The sequence below is a fragment of the Zootoca vivipara genome, chromosome 7 (genome assembly GCF_965207765.1).
Source record: "Zootoca vivipara chromosome 7, rZooViv2.hap1.1, whole genome shotgun sequence".
NCBI classification, from domain to species: domain Eukaryota; kingdom Metazoa; phylum Chordata; class Lepidosauria; order Squamata; family Lacertidae; genus Zootoca; species Zootoca vivipara.
This window is the reverse complement of record NC_142590.1, coordinates 71,322,749-71,342,968: the sequence shown is the minus strand read 5'-3', so window position 1 is coordinate 71,342,968 and position 20,220 is coordinate 71,322,749. Positions and strand designations below refer to the sequence as shown.

Genomic DNA, 20,220 nt, shown 5'->3' with positions numbered 1-20,220 from the left:
TACAGAACTCTTTCTACAGAATAGCTTTCCATGTCCCCTTGGAAGAGTCAGAGGACTTGCAGACACAGTGATGTACCTACAATCATAGGCTTTGCCTCTGCTTCTGACACTGATACATGCAGAAACTGTTACTCTATTGGCATCTCTCATGTAACTAACTTCTTGAACATACTTGCACCTTCCAGACTGGACTCTGTATCTTTCATGGCAGAGAGAGAGAGAGAGAGAGAGAGAGAGAGAGAGAGAGAGAGAGAGAGAGAGAGAGAGAGAGAGAGAGAGAGAGAGAGATGAAGGTAAATATTGGGAAAGGTCTACCACTTCTCTATTGGAAGACCTCAATATTGAAGGCGTGATTAAAACCCAGACATTCACGTCACTTTCAGACAACCCGTTTATCAAGCATTCATACTTATCAATTTGCGCAAAGCCTGCAGGGAGGTCAGACAACGGCACCTATTCACTGGGCCGATTTGTTTGTGGGGAGGTTATACAATGCTACATCAAGCAATGGTTACCCCACCATTTCCAGATGGGGCAAGGAAAGCAGGTTTGTTGTGCAAGAGCACCAAATCGACCTGAATTGTGCACCCTGAACTCATCCATTTGGGATTGAATCCCGATTCCCACCAGAAAATAGTGATACAGTCTTGAAGGGCCGCTTTGTCAGTGCAACTTACAGGTACACCAGTACAGGAAACCGAAACAACTGCTGCCCAAGCTGGTGGTTGGATGCACCACAGGACATAACACCACCTGTGGCCATTGTGTTACGTACTTCTACACAGTGGAAACGGGAAGCCACCCTAAGTAGCTGTGTCAGTTTACGGAATATTGCAAGACACTTGGAGATAACAAGTGCAACAAGTATGATGAAACTGCAAGATGAATATAAACAAATGCCAAATGGCTAGGAATTTTTAGTTAATTTTATTAAACAATAGCTACGACTTATAGGAGCAGGGATTTATCACATGCTTCTCTGAAAAGCTGCAAGGGTATTCACAGGATCACTAGATACTGATGTTAACAACATGTTAACATGTTAACATTTTTTTTACTGGTCTTGTCATTCTCTCCCTCCCCTGTGGTCAGGCATCCCCAAACTCGGCCCTCCAGCTGTTTTGGGATTACAATTCCCATCATCCCTGACCATTGGTCCTGTTAGCTAAGGATGATGGGCGTTGTAGTCCCAAAACAGCTGGAGGGCCGAGTATGTGGGTGCCTGCCCATGATGCTTCTTTGTTTATAAGGATTTAAAGCTTAATGTACGGTGGCAAAGAAACTGACTTGTGAAAAAGGAAGTCCTAGGTTTAAATTTTGTCTCTGCAGCAAACTCACTTAGGTGAGCTTTCAAAATCCACCGCTTACCTACAGCATCAAACTGAATCATCCATGTGGGGTTCTTCTTTGTACTTTTGTACGTTCTGTAGCACTAAAAGGTAGTTAACTATTGGGTGGGGGAGAATATTCACAGATATGAGGATGCTTTAGAAAATTAAAAGTCATTGGCATGAAGATTAGCAGCTTCACACCTACGAAGGGAGGGCATCAGATCAGAGGCGCCGCAAGCGTATTCACAGGATACTGATGAGCTGCCTTTTCATGTTAAGAACATTTTTTTTTAACTGGTCTTAGTTTCAGCCAGAGTACAGCAGGATTCAGCTACAGAATCCTTAAGGCCACAGCTTAATGTCAGACAAAATTACCTTAGAGCATACACAGAAAGTACTTCCTTCACCACAATGTAACCTTCATCTAAACTAGGATTATAGGCTTTTCCCTCAAGGTCATTTGAAAACATGGACTTGGGCTCTGACACTCTTTCTTTAGAAACCTGAGTATGAGAAAGACGGTTTAAAGCATGATGAAAAAAGTTAAAGTTATATTTCAAACTGAATGGATTCAAAACACAGAGTGGAAATATAAATGAGCATTTACTACTGCAAGACTGAACAGGACACACAGATTAACAAAAGCGTGTCAAGAAAACCACTCCAAACAAAACAAGCAGGAGGGAGAGTTTGCATGCATGGAAATCTTAGCATCCGTTATCAGGAGCTACCTAGACAACTGCTACAGCAACTAGAGTTAAATAAGGATTTAAAGCATTTGGCGACTAAAAGGGAGTTATGAGCTTGGGCAGGGCCGGCCCTACGGCCAGGCTGGGTGGCGCAGGGCACCACGGCGCCGGCCCGCCAGGAGGGCGCCGCGAGCTGCGCCCGCCCGCTGGCCGGTCCTCCGGTTCGCTGCGCAGCTGCGCCCACGGCAACCGCGCTGTGCTTGCCCGCCCGCCACGCAGCAGCGCCTGTGGCAGCCGCGCTGCGCCCGCCCACCGCGCTTGAAAACGGGGCGGGGGGGGTGCCAGAGGGATCCATTGCTCCATGGCGCCAGGGGCGCTTAAGACGGCCCTGAGCTTGGGATGTGCTGTAAAATGAAAAGGCCTGAAGGGAAAGAAACTGTGAGAGTGGGAGACAAGTGTACAGAGACACAGTCCACAGAAGTAGCGTTTAGCAACACAGACACAGGAACCATCCAGTTATGTTGGCCAACATTATAAATGTGACTACCGTACTACAACATTTGCCTTGACAGCAGCCAGCCACCTAACATGAAGGCCTACGTAGCAATTAGTGGTGCACAGATGGAGAGAAAATTGCTTTAATCTAGGAAGAAAATGGCACTTTACCCCGGGGGAGGACAGTTTGCTTGTTGATTTTTAAATGCTCCCTGTGAAGGACCAGGGTGAGTAAAAGCTGTCCCTTTATGCAATTCTGGCCCAACACATTTTGCTGCAGGATGTCCTCTTTCCATTTCTAAGTCAAAGTGCATACAGTGGTACCTCGGTTTAAGTACACAATTGGTTCCGGAAGCCTGTACTTAACCTGAAGCGTACTTAACCTGAAGCAAACTTTCCCATTGAAAGTAATGGAAAGTGGATTGATCCATTCCAGACAGGTCTGCGGAGTACTTAAACTGAAAGTACTCAAACCGAAGTGTACTTAAACCGAGGTATGACTGTACAACTCCACATAAATCAAGTTGTTTTGGGCACCTGAGGCAGAAAAACCCATAAGCAACATTCCCCCCTTTTTCTTATTAAGAACCATCACAACCACCATAGCAAGTTCAATAAACACAAGGCAGCCACATCTCTCTGCCTAATGGTAGGGCCACCCTGCAGATATTTCCACCTTGCTGCATCCTCCCTTTGCATCCTCCGGATATCTCTTTTTGCAGAAGAGGAAACACAGTTTTCACAATGCAAATTTCAATCACCACACACAACCCAGTTGTGTGGCCCTGGCAATGGTGAGAAGGGCACCTCTCATCATTGCCCATTCTCTCCCCATAACGTCCTTATACATAAAACAATGCCAGTGCAGTGGAACTGACTTTCAGATGTCGTTATGCAGTGAAACATGACTGGTTAACATGGCAGCATATTGAAGCTAAGTCAGAATGAACGCAGTTTCCTGTCCTTTCTCAGGCATTGTCTGGTCCTGCCAAAAGGAGGGAGGAAATGGTAACCATCTACCGCTGAACTATGGTTACTCACTTGCTGATGGACACAGATGGCATTTTCAATATGCACAAGGCGAGCAGCAATGTTTCATTTTTTACTGTTCGGCTGATGCAATCTCTTTGCATGCAACCCTACTTCACACTGGGATTAAGCATGCTTTAATTCATCAATGAACATCTTAATTCACAAATTAAAGCCCATCCCACCTCAATGAATTGGCAGAGCAGAGGCTGAGCAGGCTGAACATATGCACCAATAGCTTCCTCTCCCTACCATATTATGGAAAATGCAATTTAAAGAAGGCTTTTCCTTCCCATTTACATCCCAAACTAGCAGATGCTTAGCCTTTCAAGTTGAAATGCCAGCACTAATGGCAGGCAGCTGTAGCCAACAGCACTCAGCTGAAATCAATTCCAACACAGGTTCTTAAATATGGATCTTCTAGGCAGTACTGATAGGATTAAGCCTTGTTCATTTTTAAAGCTATTCTATCTCCAATGTAATATGAAGTATTATATATTTCAATTTCCAAAGCTGAGGAACAAGACACTACTGAAGATGGACTTTTCTTTTATACATGCTAGCTTTTGCTTATTGAAAGTACTCATAAGGTAAAGGTAAAGGGACCCCTGACCATTAGGTCCAGTCGTGACCGACTCTGGGGTTGCGCGCTCATCTCGCATTATTGGCCGAGGGAGCCGGCATACAGCTTCCAGGTCATGTGGCCAGCATGACAAAGCCGCTTCTGGCAAACCAGAGCAGCACATGGAAACGGCATTTACCTTCCCGCTGTAGCGGTTCCTATTTATCTACTTGCATTTTGACGTGCTTTCGAACTGCTAGGTTGACAGGAGCTGGGACCAAGCAACGGGAACTCACCCCGTCACAGGGATTCGAACCGCCGACCTTCTGATCAGCAAGCCCTAGGCTCAGTGGTTTAACCACAGCGCCACCTGGGTCCTTAAATACTCATATTAAATACTCATATTGCCCTTTAAATCCTAACCAGCTTGGGGCAGGTTATATGACATCCAGATGACCCTGACTGGACCTTAAGGTCAGGCACAAGATACAAGGCCTTTTCAGTGGTGGCTCCATATCTGTAGAGTTATCTCTTATAAGTGATATGATTAGCTCCTTTCAGGTGGGACTTAATGGATTTTTTATTTCAGTCCACTGGGGTTAAAGAGGGTGGTGCAGTTTTTACCGCTCTCTGTTTTAGATTGCGATATTGTGAACTTTATACTGGTTTGCTGGTCTGAAGTGCTTTGTGCTGTTATAGTGTCATTGTTGTTTTTTAAAATAACATTTCAGATACTAGTATGTTTCTGCTTATTAATAAAAAATAAATATTTGTGTACCCCATGCTAGGAAAACTTTGTTTTAAAAGGCAGCATAGAAATTCTTGAATAGACTAAATATAAATAAAATAAATTGCACTGTTAGGCCATCAAACACTTCAGAAAATGTGCCTGATACAACCGCAAAAAGGGCAACATTACTCAGTTTGGATAGCATGTAAGAATTCAACAGATTAATCAAATCACTTAAAGATCAGATGATTAATTAACTAAACAGTCTTAGTCGCTTGACAGCCAGGCCTTCAGCTGCCAAAATCAATGACATTCACAGCTAAGAGGGATACTGTGTCCTCTGGTTTGCCTGCCGAGATCTGGCAACACAGAGCTTGCAAAGCAGATGGCAACCTTAAGCATCTGAACTGGTTGTACCTCTTGCAGACACAGCAATGAGAGCAATTCAAATGAGCTCCTTATGTGCTGCTATGGAAGGAACGCATTTGTTAGTGCTGCTACAGGAAAACAGAACAAAAAACTGCAAAAATTAATCTGCTAGCATCAAAATGAACACCAATTGTTAATCAGGGATAAGGGAAAGGAACTATGCACATAGTCAAGAGTTTGGCATTATCAGCTAGCCATTATTGACATCATTCTCTACCAATATCTAACCCAGCTTGGAAAGTGCTAGGTCCTTTGCCACAGTGTTTCCCTTATGACTCAGAAGCAGGCTAAGTGGTAGAGCAAGTGCTTTGCACACGAAAGGTCCCAGGTTCAACCCCCAACATCTCCTGTTATCCTCCCTGCAAGAGAGGGCATGTATTGCGGTAGGTCCCAAGAGACCAGGTCTAGGTATTGGGGCTGGACAATTGGAGCAGCAACAACACCCTATTGGTGGTCCATCTGACGGGGCGCAATTGGGCTGAGGGCTTGCCAATCAAAGAGTCAGATGGACCAGTATTTAAGCGCTGCACTCACCGTAAAGATCCTCCTTCTCTGGTTGAATTGCATCAGAACACCCGCCCACCGCTCCCTAATTTTAGGGCTTTCACTTGACCTTGCTATGCTGTCGTGTGTCATCTGCCATTGTTGCAGGGGCACGGCAGGAATTTTCCCCACTTGGCTGATTGGCTGTTGCCATTTGGGTTTCACCTGCTGCTTAGCAATTCGTCACAACTTATAAGGTTGGCTCTGGTTCATGCTGATGATAGTGGGGTAATGATCCTTTATCACCACATATATATATATACATATACATATACATATACATATACATATACATATTCAGGTATTCCTCTTAAAGGAATCCATTGGACCGATGGTTGGTATTCCCCCAAGCAGGGTTGCCCTAATCCAGTGTTCTGGGCACATGTGAGGGAATCAGGGCCTGGCTGGCGCATGCCAGTCAGGTAACCCCATCCGAGGTGTGTACCTGGCTGCTGACTCATGGTGTGCCCTGAGTCAGTGCTACCCAAGGTAGCTAGTCGACCCAGAGCCTATGCAACCACTCACTTGATTTGTTATCAATGAGGTTGTGGCCTAAATTCTGCCAAAAACCAAACCAAAAATATGAGTCATGGCAGAATTTATTTCTAGGCCTGGTATAGAGGGTCTCCACACGCAAATATTTGTATATCAAACCCTACCACCACCAGCCAGCACACACAATTTTGGGGTAGATAGTCAACGTGCACCTTGAGTTCCAACATCTACAAGAAGAAGCCCAAGACAATGGTTTAATCCTATACTTCTGCTATTCCTTTCAAATGCTATAAATATTACGCATAAAAATCGAGGGTGATTTCTGGGGACAATGTACAGTGGTACCTCTGGTTACGAACTTAATTTGTTCCAGAGGTCCATTCTTAACCTGAAACTGTTCTTAACCTGAGGTACCACTTTAGCTAATGGGGGCTCCCGCTGCCACCACGCCACTGGTGTGCGTTTTCTGTTCTCATCCTGAGGTAAAGTTCTTAACTCGAGGTACTACTTCTGGATTAGTGGAGTCTGTAACCCAAAGTGTTTGAAACCTGAGGTGTTTGTAACCCGAGGTACCACTGTACTGAAACAAGGAGCTGAACCTAGATGTCAGACAGACTGCCTCCACCAGGGAGATTCTGTACTTGGTCACAATCCCTCCTTAGAAGTAAATACCAGTTTCAGAAGAAAAGGGCTATATGGAAAATTCAAGGCACCTTTGTAAAAAGTCTGAACATCTAGGGAAAAACTGGAAATTTATAAAAAAGAGTACATTAAGAGAAAGCAATTTATCGAGATAATTAATGGCTCTCTTTTTTTTTAAAAAAATGCTTTTTTAATTGTAGAAGTTGGTTTTATATCGAAAGTGGTGCAAAAACAGTAAGTGAACAGCCGCTAGAAGGTGAATGGATGGTTTTACACACACACACACAGCACTGTGCTCATTATCACTACTATGACAGAATTAAAGGATCGTCATACAGGAAAATTCTACAGTACATGATGAATACTGAATTGATGAGCTATTTCAGATCTTCCTAGGTTAAGATACTTTCCCTTAACAAACTAGGATTATGAGTTACAGGTAGGTAGCCGTGTTAGTCTGACATAGTCAAAACAAAATAAAAAAATTCCTTCCAGCAGCACCTTAGAGACCAACTAAGTTTGTCATTGGTATGAGCTTTCGTGTGCACGCACACTTCTTCAGATACCTGAAGAATATCTGAATATCTGAAGAATACCTGAAGAATAATTCTTCAGATATCTGAAGAAGTGTGCATGCACACGAAAGTTCATAACAATGACAAACTTAGTTGGTCTCTAAGGTGCTGCTGGAAGGAATTTTTTTTATTTTGTTAGGATTATGAGATCCATCATATATCTGCAACTTTAAAAAAGGCTCTTAAAAGCTATTTAAAGAACCATATTATCCGTTATCAGGAGGTGTTCTTCTGTCTCACCTTGTAAATTCTGTTCAAGCATCTGCCCATCAGAGTATCCTCCTTCATTCATCTCACGTGTCCAATAAGCAGATTTTAGCTTATGAAAGTTTATGTCCCAAGATTCAGGCCAAGTTCAAGTGTTTCTGGATTGTACCACTTGAGTGAAATGCATTTGTGTAGTTCTTTAGTCCCAACTACTGTTCCCCTCCCCACCCACCACCCACCCCCAATTTCGGGTTTCTGCCTGTCAAACTGCCCACAACTCAGGCCAATCAGTGTGTGTGTGTGCACACACACAGCGCACATGAATGCTCACTCACAAAATCAAAAACACCCAGGGGCGAAACTAGACTTTAATTCACCCAGGTCAAAGACCTGGTGTGGCACACCCACCCACCCATGTGTGTTTGCCCGTGCGCACACACACAGACAGAGGGGGGGGGGGGTTGGGAGCCTCAATGGTGCCCTCTGGAGGCTTCACCCAGGGCAAGAAGCCTGGCTAGTCCCTCGGTAGCTACGGCTCTGAAACACCTAAAAATAGAAAGCCAGTCTGCTTAGAGGGGCTACTCCATATAAAATGAATCCTTTTCTCTCTCCTTTCAAGTTTAAGGAAATGATTAATCACATGATTCCCCACCCTCATAGTCTGGCAACGTACAGCCCAGGAAAATATTTCTAGCACATTCATTCATTTCACAGTACTTGTATCCCAACTTTCTATCCCAAATCACTCAAGGGAGGCAGCAAACAAGCACTGAAAGATCAAGAAAACAAGTTGAAAGGAAAGATAAAGTGACAGTCAGATGGCAGATGGCCAAAATTAAGCAACCTGCAGGCCTAAAAAGACAGTGAAGGGTGATATTATCCCATTTGTGTGTGGGCTACCCATTAGTCTTTAGTGTGACATGTCTCTTTGTCCTCAGAATCCTAGGGTTTCAAAGAAACAGAACATGAGGTACTTTAACACACACACACCCTGCTTTTAGCTAAAACTATATACCCCTGGGACGCGGTGGCGCTGTGGGTTAAACCACAGAGCCTAGGGCTTGCCGACCAGAAGGTTGGCGGTTCGAATCCCTGTGATGGGGTGAGCTCCCATTGCTCGGTCCCATCTCCTGCCAACCTAGCAGTTTGAAAGCATGTCAAAGTGCAAGTAGATAAATAGGTACCGCTACAGCGGGAAGATAAATGGCGTTTTCGTGTGCTGCTCTGGTTCGCCAGAAGCGGCTTTGTCATGCTGGCCACATGACCTGGAAGCTGTACGCTGGCTCCCTCGGCCAATAACGTGATATGAGCGCCGCAACCGCAGAGTCGGTAATGACTGGACCTAATGGTCAGGAGTCCCTTTACCTTTTATATACCCCTAAACTCAGCCTAAAAGTAGCTTGAGGGCTAGCACCTACAATTTATCCATAGTATTTATTAACACATCTTACCTATAGCATTTCCCTTGAAGCAACTGTAGACTTAAGGCCCTCCCAGGCATCCTTTTTCTAATAAAATCATAGAGTTGGAAGGGACCCTAAGGATCATCTAGTCCAGGGTTTCAGTGAGACTGAAAATGAGTTGATATAATCAGACTTCAGTTAAAAGCCTGCTGGCACCAGAGGTTCAACAGGGAAGCGGCTTATCTGAACCCAAATGAGTTTCATGAAACTGGTCCCACAATGGTGAATGAATGGCTCCTGGTGGATACGAGCCATGGGGGTGGGGACTAACGGTGACCCTGGAGATCTCAATGATTGGGTAGGCATATACGAGATCAGGCAGTCTGCAGAGGGATCCTGGTCGTGAGTTGCTAAGGGCCCTTAAAATTCATACAAGAACTCTGAAACTGATTCGTGTTCGTGATGGTATTGGGGTGGTGCTTGCGAGTCTGTTTTCAATACTTCCTGCACCTGTAAAAAATTCAGGGTGGACACACCGATTTGCTTTTAACCGGTGCATTCCTCAATCAGTGCATTCTCCATAATGTCCTGCTGACTCATCACGCCACACCATCACAGAAAAACGGATAAAGTAGAATGACGGGTGGACAGTCCAATATGTATCCACCACCAATGCGGTATGATTGCATCGATGACATGTTACAGAATACACATGTAAAAAGGGGGGGGAACCCACTAATATGGAGGGGCCATTCCTGTAGAGATGCTTGCCCTTGTCCAATTAATTGACCTAGAGTCCTAGACATCTAAGCAGTGGCTAGAGAGGTAATTAACTGGATGGAACTGGCAATTTACCTCAAGCCCCATTACTGCTGCAAATACATGTTTGTGCAAATCTCTTCTCGGGATCTATTTGTGCCTTGCCTCCTACAGTGCCCTCCATAAAGATTATACTGTGGGCAGGCTGCCTATCAGAATAATCCCAAACTTGTCACTGTTGCCTTTAGCTTGCCTCCTTTGTCCTGCCTACCTATCAATCTTAGGGTTAGATTGGCAGATTTTTAAGCAGGGATTATACTTGTTTGTTTCCTCTGCGGAGCCAGCTACAATGGGAGCTAAGCCTGTAGCTGATACAACGCAGTGACATTTGCAATAGGATATGCTAAGGCTCCCATAGATTTCCCTTTTTCTTTTTAGCCTTTCCTTGACAAATGAGTCCCAAATCTAAATGGCATCATAAATACCAAACAGCATAAATCTTTTATTTCTCTTTTGAAGAGGAAAACCAATTCTTGCTCAAGGCAGGAAACAATTCCCACACACTCTCGTAACAATTCTCATTTTTAAGTCCAGTGGTTTTTAAAATCCAGGTTTTTGAGTGTCTTGACAGTTAAATAAAGATGCTCTAAATGGCAATATACACTTGTTGCACACAACAAGGTCACTTTAGCCAATTCACTGATACAGGAACAACACTTACACATTCAATGAGCAAAGGCTTGGATTTCAGTGGGTAATTCCCCTCTTATGGATAAACACTGCTTTTGGAAGGATGTCAGATAGCATGGGGGGTGGGGCAGAGCTGGGAAAGCAGCTTCCAATGTAAATGACTGTCATGAAAGGCTAGGATAGTCAATGGGGAGCCCTCCAGGTGCTACCTATTCATTTCCTGCCTGCCATTCACCATAAGCTCCTTGTGAAACAATTACATTTTAGGAACAACTAAAACCCTTCCATACAAAACAGAACATTATCACTTCAACAACAGAGATGGGTCCCACAAAACAAATTACCGTACATAATTGTCAAGGGCCAGGAAAAGAGACTGAAGTTGTACAATGCAAATGCTAGACACACTTCTATGGAGAGGGAGCTTCACCATTTAGAGGCTGCCACAGAGAAAGCCCTCTCCTGGACAGCCATACACAGTAGATCTCAGTGGAAGAAGCTTGTCTACTGCAGGGTTGCTAATCTGTGGCCTTCTGGATTTAGCTGAAATAGAATTCCCATTTGTCCTAACCAGGTTAGTCAGGGATGATGCAAGTTGCATAGTCCAAGACATAAAGAAGCTACAGGCTACCCACCTGTGGTCTAGAACAGCTAGGATGCCACTGAGATACCACTGCAGTATTAGTTTTAGTTCCAGTATTTCCACTGCCACCTAAACTTCATTTCCCATTTGTTTCCACCCCTTCAGAAAGCAAAGAGTTCTTCCACTTTCTTGCAGCAGCTTCAACTTGAGCATCAAATCAAATAGCAATTCAGGTTGCAATTCTTTGCAGATTTCCTTGGAAGGGGCAAGTCCTGCTGAACTCAGTAACTGCAGTGTTTGTTTAAGTGGGCAGCGGAAAGCCAATAGGTAGAGTCATGAGCAAGAGGCAGCAAGGTGTTAGGAGACAGAGCATAGCATCCCCTAAGGTAGCTCTCAGGTGTGGTGGTGAACATTTTCTTGCCAACAGGGTTGAAGTAAGAATCAATTTGGTTTCTGTAGATGGAATAGAGGGGTGGGAGAACCAACTCGTCTTTTGTTTCATACTGTTAAATGACATGGGCCAGCCCTGGATACGTTCTCTCCTAGAAACCACACTTGTACTTCAGTTTTAGTCCATACTGATTAAAGTACCATCAACAGATAATTGCATAAAACAAACCTTCGGTAAATGTTTAATATATACCTGGTGTATGTGTATATGTATATGTTGCTGTTTATACCAATTCTGCAAACATTTCCTCATTCTTCTCTAATTATTTTCCTTGTTACTCAAAACCAAAATATCATATACACATTTAAAAGGCTTTAGACAACACATCCTGATTGCTACTTGGCGTGGATTTACTTCCTTTAGATCTGCTGGCAGACATTTGATATATACAAAATGTCAATACTGAAAAAAATAAAAGGGTCCCCCCTCCATTTCCTCATTCGGTTCACTATATCATTTGATATCTTCCCTCCAACAATCCAGTTTTTAAATCTTGAGATCAGATTACATCATAGTGTCCTATTGTCTTGTCCCAGCTGAACAATTTATGCCTAATGATCGAGGGCAGTAGGGAAATATCTGGGCTAATCCTACTTTTATCATCCTCTCGGCTTCTAAACAATTTGTTGTGTAATTCAGATCTCAGATGGTGTTTCCTTTCAAGACATATTATTGCATCTAATGGATCTAGCCGTAATGTCTGTTCCAGCCCAAACTACGTCCAAATCACATACTGACAAAAGATAAATAAACCGAACAGCATTAACAGGCTGTGAAAGGGAACATTTGATGAAAACTCCATTGATTTTGCAGGGCATTTGTAGCTATTTCTTCTAATGTGCCACCCAAAGGAATGTTTATTATTAGACTCCGCCCAATATGAAACAAATTATTGGGTAAATGTAAGAAAAGAGAGTCTTAAAAACAACAACTAGTTTTTTAAAACTTCAGATAGAACATCCATCTTCACAATCAATAACTTTTTCCAAGCAAAAACAAAATAAATCTCAGTAAAGTTGTCAAGAGGCAAATTGTTAACTTTCCTTCACTCCCCCTACTTCCCGTTTCATCCTTCTTATGAGATGTCTCCTGAAAAGAACCACCATAAAACCTTATACCAAAACCCAGAGCAGCTATTATGCTTTAAGTGTATCTTTTGCCACTTGCACAACATATACCAAACAAAGATCAATATTCCAAACATTTCACCCAAGTCCAATTCTTTTACACAGGCATGGTAACAAATGCTCATTTTTACTTTATGTCTATATAATTCTTTTCTGCAACAAATTGGTACTCCCCCATCCCTGCCCAAGTAAATGCATCGGGGTAACCCAGAAACAAACCCCATTTTATACCTGTAGCCATGCTGCACATACTTTGGTTTTTAAGAAAGGAAAAAATACCCCAAACTATTTTTTTCTTCCGTCCTAACACTCTTCCTAATCAGGAACAAGACCGGATTTAGGTTTGAAGCTACTGAAGGTAACGGGGCCCTTTATATGTCCAGCTGTCCTTTGTCAACAACATATTGTCACTGTTTTTTTTCTGTTGAATATATGCCATATGGTAATTTATGGACCTAATATGTATCTAAAGCTATTTCACATAACAAAATATGTATTTTATCAAAGTATATCCAGCTTTTTTCCCTTCAAATTTTTTTGGGGCCCCAAGAGAGTGGGGCCCTAAGCTATAGCTTGTTTATCTTATACGTAAATCCGGCACTGTTTTCAACACTTCTTGTGTTGAATAAGAACATTTTAAAGTTTTCAGTTTTGAGTTGCATTTTCAGCCAGCCAAAAATGTCAAGAAGACTGTATATTTTATTTCCATTTGCAATCAGCTCTAATATTTATACATCAAGACTACTTTATATCTATATTATTCTTTTCTACAACAAATTGGTACTCCCCTATCCCCGCCCAAGTAAATGCATCAGGGTAACCCAGAAACAAACCCCATTTTATACCTGTAGTCATGCTGCACACACTTTGGGGTATTTTTTTCCTTTCTTAAAAACCAAACTATTTTTTATTTTACTTTTTGCTTCCGCCCTAACACATCAGGAATCTGCTAGAGGATGCAAAACATGGAACGGCAGTCAAGGGATGGAAAATGTTCATCGCAAGCCTCAGACTGGACATATTGCATATGGCAGTCTAAAGGAAAACCATCCAGGGCTCAAAATGAGCACTCAGAGCACCACTGGGCGCTTAGCACATGGCTCACAGTCAAACCTAGCAAGGCCACATGTGGCATGAAAACTTGCAGCATCTCCTACCTTCCTCAACATCGTTCCTTAGCGAAGCCTCCAGCAGCGCAACGCTGGCCTCAAAAGACACCTTCTTGCGGCTGGCAACGTTCCTCTTCTTCTCATGCTTCCTCCTCTTGTGCTGCATCTCCTTCTCGTATTGCGCCCACTTCTTCAGCTGCTGAGCGCGGCGTTTCTGAGCTGTCCGTAGCCGCTCGAGGGTAGGTACCTTATCCAGTAGCTGCAGCTCTGTCAACAAGTCCATGTGGGTGTCCATCGCCCGCCTGCCAATGGGTCAGCCACACTCCTGCTGGACCACTCCACCTTGCGACAAGATGCTGGCACTACGGGAACATGCTGCGGCTGGACTGCGAGCCGCACTGCGTAGGTACCAGAGAGCACATTGTGGTATCCTGCACAGTGAGAGAGAGGGGGGCAGAAAACAACTAAGCGTGTGTTGCGTCCGACAAAAACAAAACTGACATAAAAGAGCACATGTGCCAATGGCTACATTCTAAATAGCCATTTAATGTTCTTAACGATGAATGTTGCTCTTCCTTCATAAAACTTCTCCCCGCCAAATGAGCATTTACCCCTATATTCAGTTGCATTTAGGTATTTGGTCAACCGACAGGCCTTCAACTTATCTGAGTATTTTAAAAGTATATGGCTGCCAGGAAAGGAGGAGGATAAACAACCCAAGGAGGATTGGCGTATAAAACTGACGGCCAATGCTGAAATTGACTACTAAATTAAGAGGACATACTGATGAAATGTTTAAGGAGGAATGGAGAGCATTCATAGATTACCTATCCAACCATCACCCATACATGAAAGTCAAAGGCAGAATTTGAAGTATAAACAGTGGGTTGTTGAAAGAACTAATGATATTGGGGTTTGGACAATAAAAATGTGTGTTATAAAACAATAAGGAGTAAAACAAAACAAAAAAACACCAGGAAAGAAGGGTGGGAAGTCAAGAAGAACCTATTTATTTATTTATTTTAAAAAATGTATACGATGATAAATGCTTTGAAATATCTTTGGAGAATTAATAAAAAATATTTATATTTTTAAAAAGCATATGCCCACTAAAGAACACTGAACTCTCAATGTAGTCTTTTTAAAGCCACGTTTATCCTACAACAATAACCCTTGAACTCATTTCAGCCTCTCCGTCCAGCTAATGCACCCATCCAGATGTTCATTTGTTAAAACTGCAACAAAGGAAATGGATAAGATTAATGATCACTTTTCATGTTTTCCTTGCTTTGGATATTAAAACCTCAATCAGAAGTCTTAAAAGCGATTCCACCAACCTGGCAGCGTCCAGGGCAGCAGAATCACTTTGTTATTACAGTCATACCTCAAAAGTCGAACAGAATCCGTACTGGAAATCCGTTCAACTTCCAACACATTCGAAAACCAAAGCACGGCTTCTGATTGGCTGCAGGAAGCTCCTGCAGCCAATCAGAAGCCCCGTCAGACATTCGGCTCCCAAAAATAGTTCACAAACCGGAACAGTCACTTCTGGGTTTGTGACGTTTGGGAGCCAAAACGTTCAGGAACTAAGCTTTTCAACTTCCAAGGTATGACTGTATAGCAAGATTAAAGATTGTGGGGAGTAGGAGGAGGAAATGTTACAGTGGGTGGAGTTCGTCAGAACATGAGAAGAGCTTTGCTGGGCCAAGTCAAGTCAAAGGCCCATCTAGTCCAGCATCCTGTTCTCACAGTGGCCAACCAGATGCATTTGGAAAGCCCATAAAACAGAACCAGAATGCACAGCACCCTCCACACTTGTGAATCCTAGTAGCTGACATTCAGTATGCCTCTGACACTGGAGGTAAAATATAGTCGTCGTGGCTACTAGCCACTGATTTTTAGGTTTAAAATACAATCATTGTCTAACCCCAAAAATACTCAGTAAAAGGTCCTAAGGCACAGAAACACTTTGGGATTCTTTGTTCCTGTGAACAGACGGTACATTCTGCTGCGTCTTTACATAGTGGCAAGATCCACTGGGTGTAATTAGACTTATTCTTAGGTATGTGCAGGGCTTTTTTCAGATGGAGCTCAGTTGTGGCACCTCTCAGGTGGGTGCCATTGCCATTGTAAGAGAACAAGGGAGGCATTCATGGTGAGTTCTGGAACCTCTTTTTCTAGAAAATAGCACTGGGTACGTGCACACAGAACCAGAGTCAGGAGATCTGATCTCATATCTCACTAAACCATCCCCACTGAGTTGATTGTATGGACAAGCACTAACACATGCCCACTTTCCACCCAAATACATCAAATGCACACTGCATATATATATCTGAACATCGTATTTTTAATTTGGCTTCTGTGGCCTCTGTTCAATGTACTCCCTGCTCTATTGCAAAATGGCTCATAGCACGTGCTTTGCATGCAGAAGGACCCAGGAACAATTCTCAGCATCTCCAGGTAAGGCTGAGAGAGGCACATGTCTTCTGTGGAGGCCCTGCCAGTCGGTGAGCCAACGGTCCAACTCTGTTTTAGACAATCTCCTGTGGAAATATTTGCTCATTCATTCACTTATTTCGAATTATGTGTCTGTGTTTTAAGAAAGTTGACAAGACCTTAATTGAGTCAACTTCTCAAGTTTAGCACCATTCAAAGTGCTTAGCCTGGGGGACCAGTGACATTGAACAAAAGGAGGTCAGCAAAGGAGGACAGGCCAAGGAATCATGAAACAGGACAGGAAGGCTCCCAAGGCTCCTTCTGCCTTCAGCGACGTTGCCTAAACACTAACACTTATTACCATTTTTTTCCTTTTCTTCAAAGGTCATATCCATTAGGTTTAATCATACAGCTGCCTGCCGAGAGGAGTGCAGAGAGAAGAAATGTCATGGTTCTTCTGCAGCAGCACAAGTGGATGCCTTCATCTGCCCCAGCTGCAACAAAACATCTCCCTCCGCATTGGTCTCTACAGCCACAGCAGGCGATGCAATCTTCCAATAGCTAAACTTCATCCCCAAATGCACACTCCTCCATTGTCTGCCGAGCACACACACCAGGTTCTGCCCAACTTGGCGGGGGCAGCGGCATGAGTGACATCATGTGGCAGGGGGGTGTCCAATGGGGCCTGCCCTCCATTTTGCAAGAAGAATGGGGAAAGGTGAAGGCATATTATCTCCTTTCCCCATGCACTGAGTATTCCCTTGAAAAAGGCTAATATCGGGGCTAAGAATACAATACAACATGGTTTATCTAACCCCTGTCTTTTGGAACAGCCAGGTACAAATTCTGCACTAGCTTTAGATTAAACAGTAACAACAAAAAATGGCCTGCCGTCTATCACTCTGAACAGAAAGGGGGGAAGAGGTAAGTAACCACAAAGCTCTTGAAATAACTCTTTGCAAAATGCTTCATTCTTTGGAGGCCAAGTTGAACAGTGTTTCCCCCCACCCCTTTTAAAAGCAGAGAATTTCTGACTCACCCAGCACTATACCACACAGAGTGAAACAAACATCCCCGCTAATAAGAGACAGTGAGAAACAGAGACATGGGTGAGAGAGCCTCTGGAGGGATAGATATGTTTGGAAGCAAAAGCAGAGGTGGAAACTTGAAGAGCTCTCAAGGCAACCTAACTCCTACTCGTAGCAACACAGGGGGAGGGGTGGAAAAACTACAAGGAAGGCTGATCAGAAGCCCAGCTACAAATGCCCCATATTCCAAGCCATTCCGTATGCCAGAGCACATTTTTTACTTTCCCCAAAAGCTCACTGGGGTACATTTCTCACTTCAGCCCTTCTGGAAAAGCAGGCTTTGGTAGCCCCTGAAACATATTCCTAGAGTGAGCGGCAGGTATGCAGAGCTGTAGCTGGGGGAGGGGGGGGCTAGCGGGATTTTTCCCCATGAGTGAAGCCTCCAGAGGGGTGCCATTGAGGCTCCGTGTGTGTGTGTGTGTGTGTGTGTGTGTGTGTGTGTGTGTGCAAATACACACGGGTGTGTGTGTGCCGAACTAGGTCTTTGACACGGGTGAAATAAAGCATAGTTTTGCCCCAGCTTATGCTCACAACGTGGGTGACGCTGCGGGGACGTGGGTGGCACTGTGGTCTAAACCACAGAGCCTAGGGCTTGCCGACCAGAAGGTTGGTGGTTCGAATCCCTGCGACGGGGTGAGCTCCCGTTGCTCGGTCCCAGCTCCTGCCCACCTAGCAGTTCAAAAGCACGTCAAATGCAAGCAGATTAATAGGTACTGCTCCGGCGGGAAGGTAAACGGCGTTTCTGTGCACTGCTCTGGTTCACCAGAAGTGGCTTAGTCATGCTGGCCACATGACCCGGAAGCTGTACGCCGTGAGATGAGCGCGACAACCCCAGAGTCGTCCGTGACTGAACCTAATGGTCAGGGGTCTTTTTACCTTTACCTATGCTCACTTTACTTATGCGATTACAACCTTTCACGGGGTAGGGGAGAATGAATGAATGAATGATGGAGGGAAACTGCTGTTTCACCACCAGCACCTCTAGGTTTTTTCCTCCCACCTGCACAACCAGAAATACCTTCTTGCGTCCTTCCACCTCACTTAGTGGGCTTTGGGAAGGTTGCACAAGGTCCCTGGGATGCTCCTAGAGCTCTCCTATGATGTTCCCAGAGCCTGGTAAAGCAGCTGCCTGCCTTCCAGTGGGGGGGGGGCGTGTTCCGGGGATTCCTGACTTTGCACGCTTTTGCCTTTGTGCACAGACCCCCAGAAGTGGCAGGCCCACTGTATTACATTTATATCCTACCTTGCCTCCAAGGACCTAAAGGTTTGGTATCTGCTTCCCCTCTTCTCCACCACCCCCCCAAAAAAACACAACCTTGTGAGGTGGGTCAGGCTAAGAGACAGTGACTGGCTCAAGGTCACCCAGTACTTCATGATTTGAGTGGGGATTTTAATCCTGGTATCCTAGGTCCTAGACTGATACTGCAACCACTATCACACGCATACAATTAAAATACTACTAAAGGTGTATCCAGGCAGCTACGTTTTTCAGGTGGGATTTAATCATATACCAGCAAATTGAGCTTGTACAACTAAAAGGCGATTTGGAGCTCTTGTGCGATACGCACACCATGTTTTAAGAAAAATGACAGAAAAATGCACGGGAAAGTATAGGATAACACGTGTTTGATGCAATATTGTCTAACCTTCTGCAAATGAATCAAAATTAATGCTCAATAAACATTAAAGCTCCCCGCAGACAAATCTGGGTGAATGCTTTGCAAACTGGTCACCTGGAAAATGTGTCTTTTCCTGTTGAAGGCAATATATTCGTAATTATTTTTCCCTCCACCAACCCCACCCGCCCCTTGTGCACTAAGGAAAGTGAATACAAATTAATTAACATTGTGCAGTCTTTGGAGGCTTCAATGCTATACACATAACAACAAGAGAGAGAGAGAGAGAGAGAGAGAGAGAGAGAGAGAGAGAGAGAGAGAGAGAGAGAGAGAGAAGTAAAATAAAAAAATTCCTTCAGTAGCACTTTAAAGACCAACTAAGTTTTTGTAACCAGAGAGAGAGAGAGAGAGAAGTTCCTGAGAACTTCAAGCTTGTTCACGACTTGTGACATTTTAGTCAATCCTAATAAAAGGTATTACTGCTACCATTTGGGGAATGGCTTTTTCGCTCTCCGATAGACCAACATGACTACTTATGGCTTGTGTATATTCCCCGCTTTTCACACTAATTGCATTTCACAGTACATAATTGTGCCTGCTAATTTAAATAAGTAGCCTGCAACCATTGCGCCATATTCCCACTGTTTTTCCCCCTCATCCTCAAAGTTCTGCCTTTTCAGCTCAGTTCTGAAGAACTTCTTGCAAATGCACCATGGAACTCCCCTTTGCACAGAGCTTTCCTCTCTATTACCTGTTCAATGTTAACTGTACTGTAGTTTACTGTCCAAAGTGACAAACTGCAGTTAGCAATCCACGGGAAAGAGAGAGAGGGAAGTTAGTTCCCAGGTTGTTCTAAGTTTCTACACCCGGGGACTACCCTGAAAATTAAGGAGGTCCACCAGTCACAAAATGGTGGCAGGTGATAAGGGAGCAAGTCACAAAATGGTAGCATGGCGCTTTATGACCCCCAGCTTTTGTGAGTTGGCAGCAGTGGTGGCTGCAGCCCATTAGGCAGGATGGACAACGGTAGGTGGAAAGAACTCTGCCAGAGCCATAGACTGGCAGAGGCAACTCATTATAGTTTTGTCCCAATCTTCCTTTGGGCAGATGACTCTAAGGAGGAGGAAGTTGACAAGTAGTTGTTAGTAAGAAGGAAGGTAAGTGGAGGCTGGCTGAGGTTGACGAAGCTGGGCCCCATTTGCCCAAAGAGATTGGCCTCCCCTGCTAA

At 44.0% G+C, this 20,220-nt stretch overlaps 1 protein-coding gene across 2 annotated transcripts in view; it reads right to left on the bottom strand.

Moving 5' to 3' along the window:
• The window catches only part of PPP1R16B (protein phosphatase 1 regulatory subunit 16B), a 113,542-nt gene that overhangs the window by 58,505 nt on the left and 34,817 nt on the right, over nt 1-20,220 (bottom strand). For both annotated transcript variants that reach the window (XM_035121660.3, XM_035121657.3), the window contains exon 2: nt 13,898-14,280. In XM_035121660.3, the coding sequence (XP_034977551.1) occupies nt 13,898-14,144 (247 nt within the window). In that variant the 5' untranslated portion in view covers nt 14,145-14,280. The remainder of the gene's footprint in view (nt 1-13,897; nt 14,281-20,220) is intronic.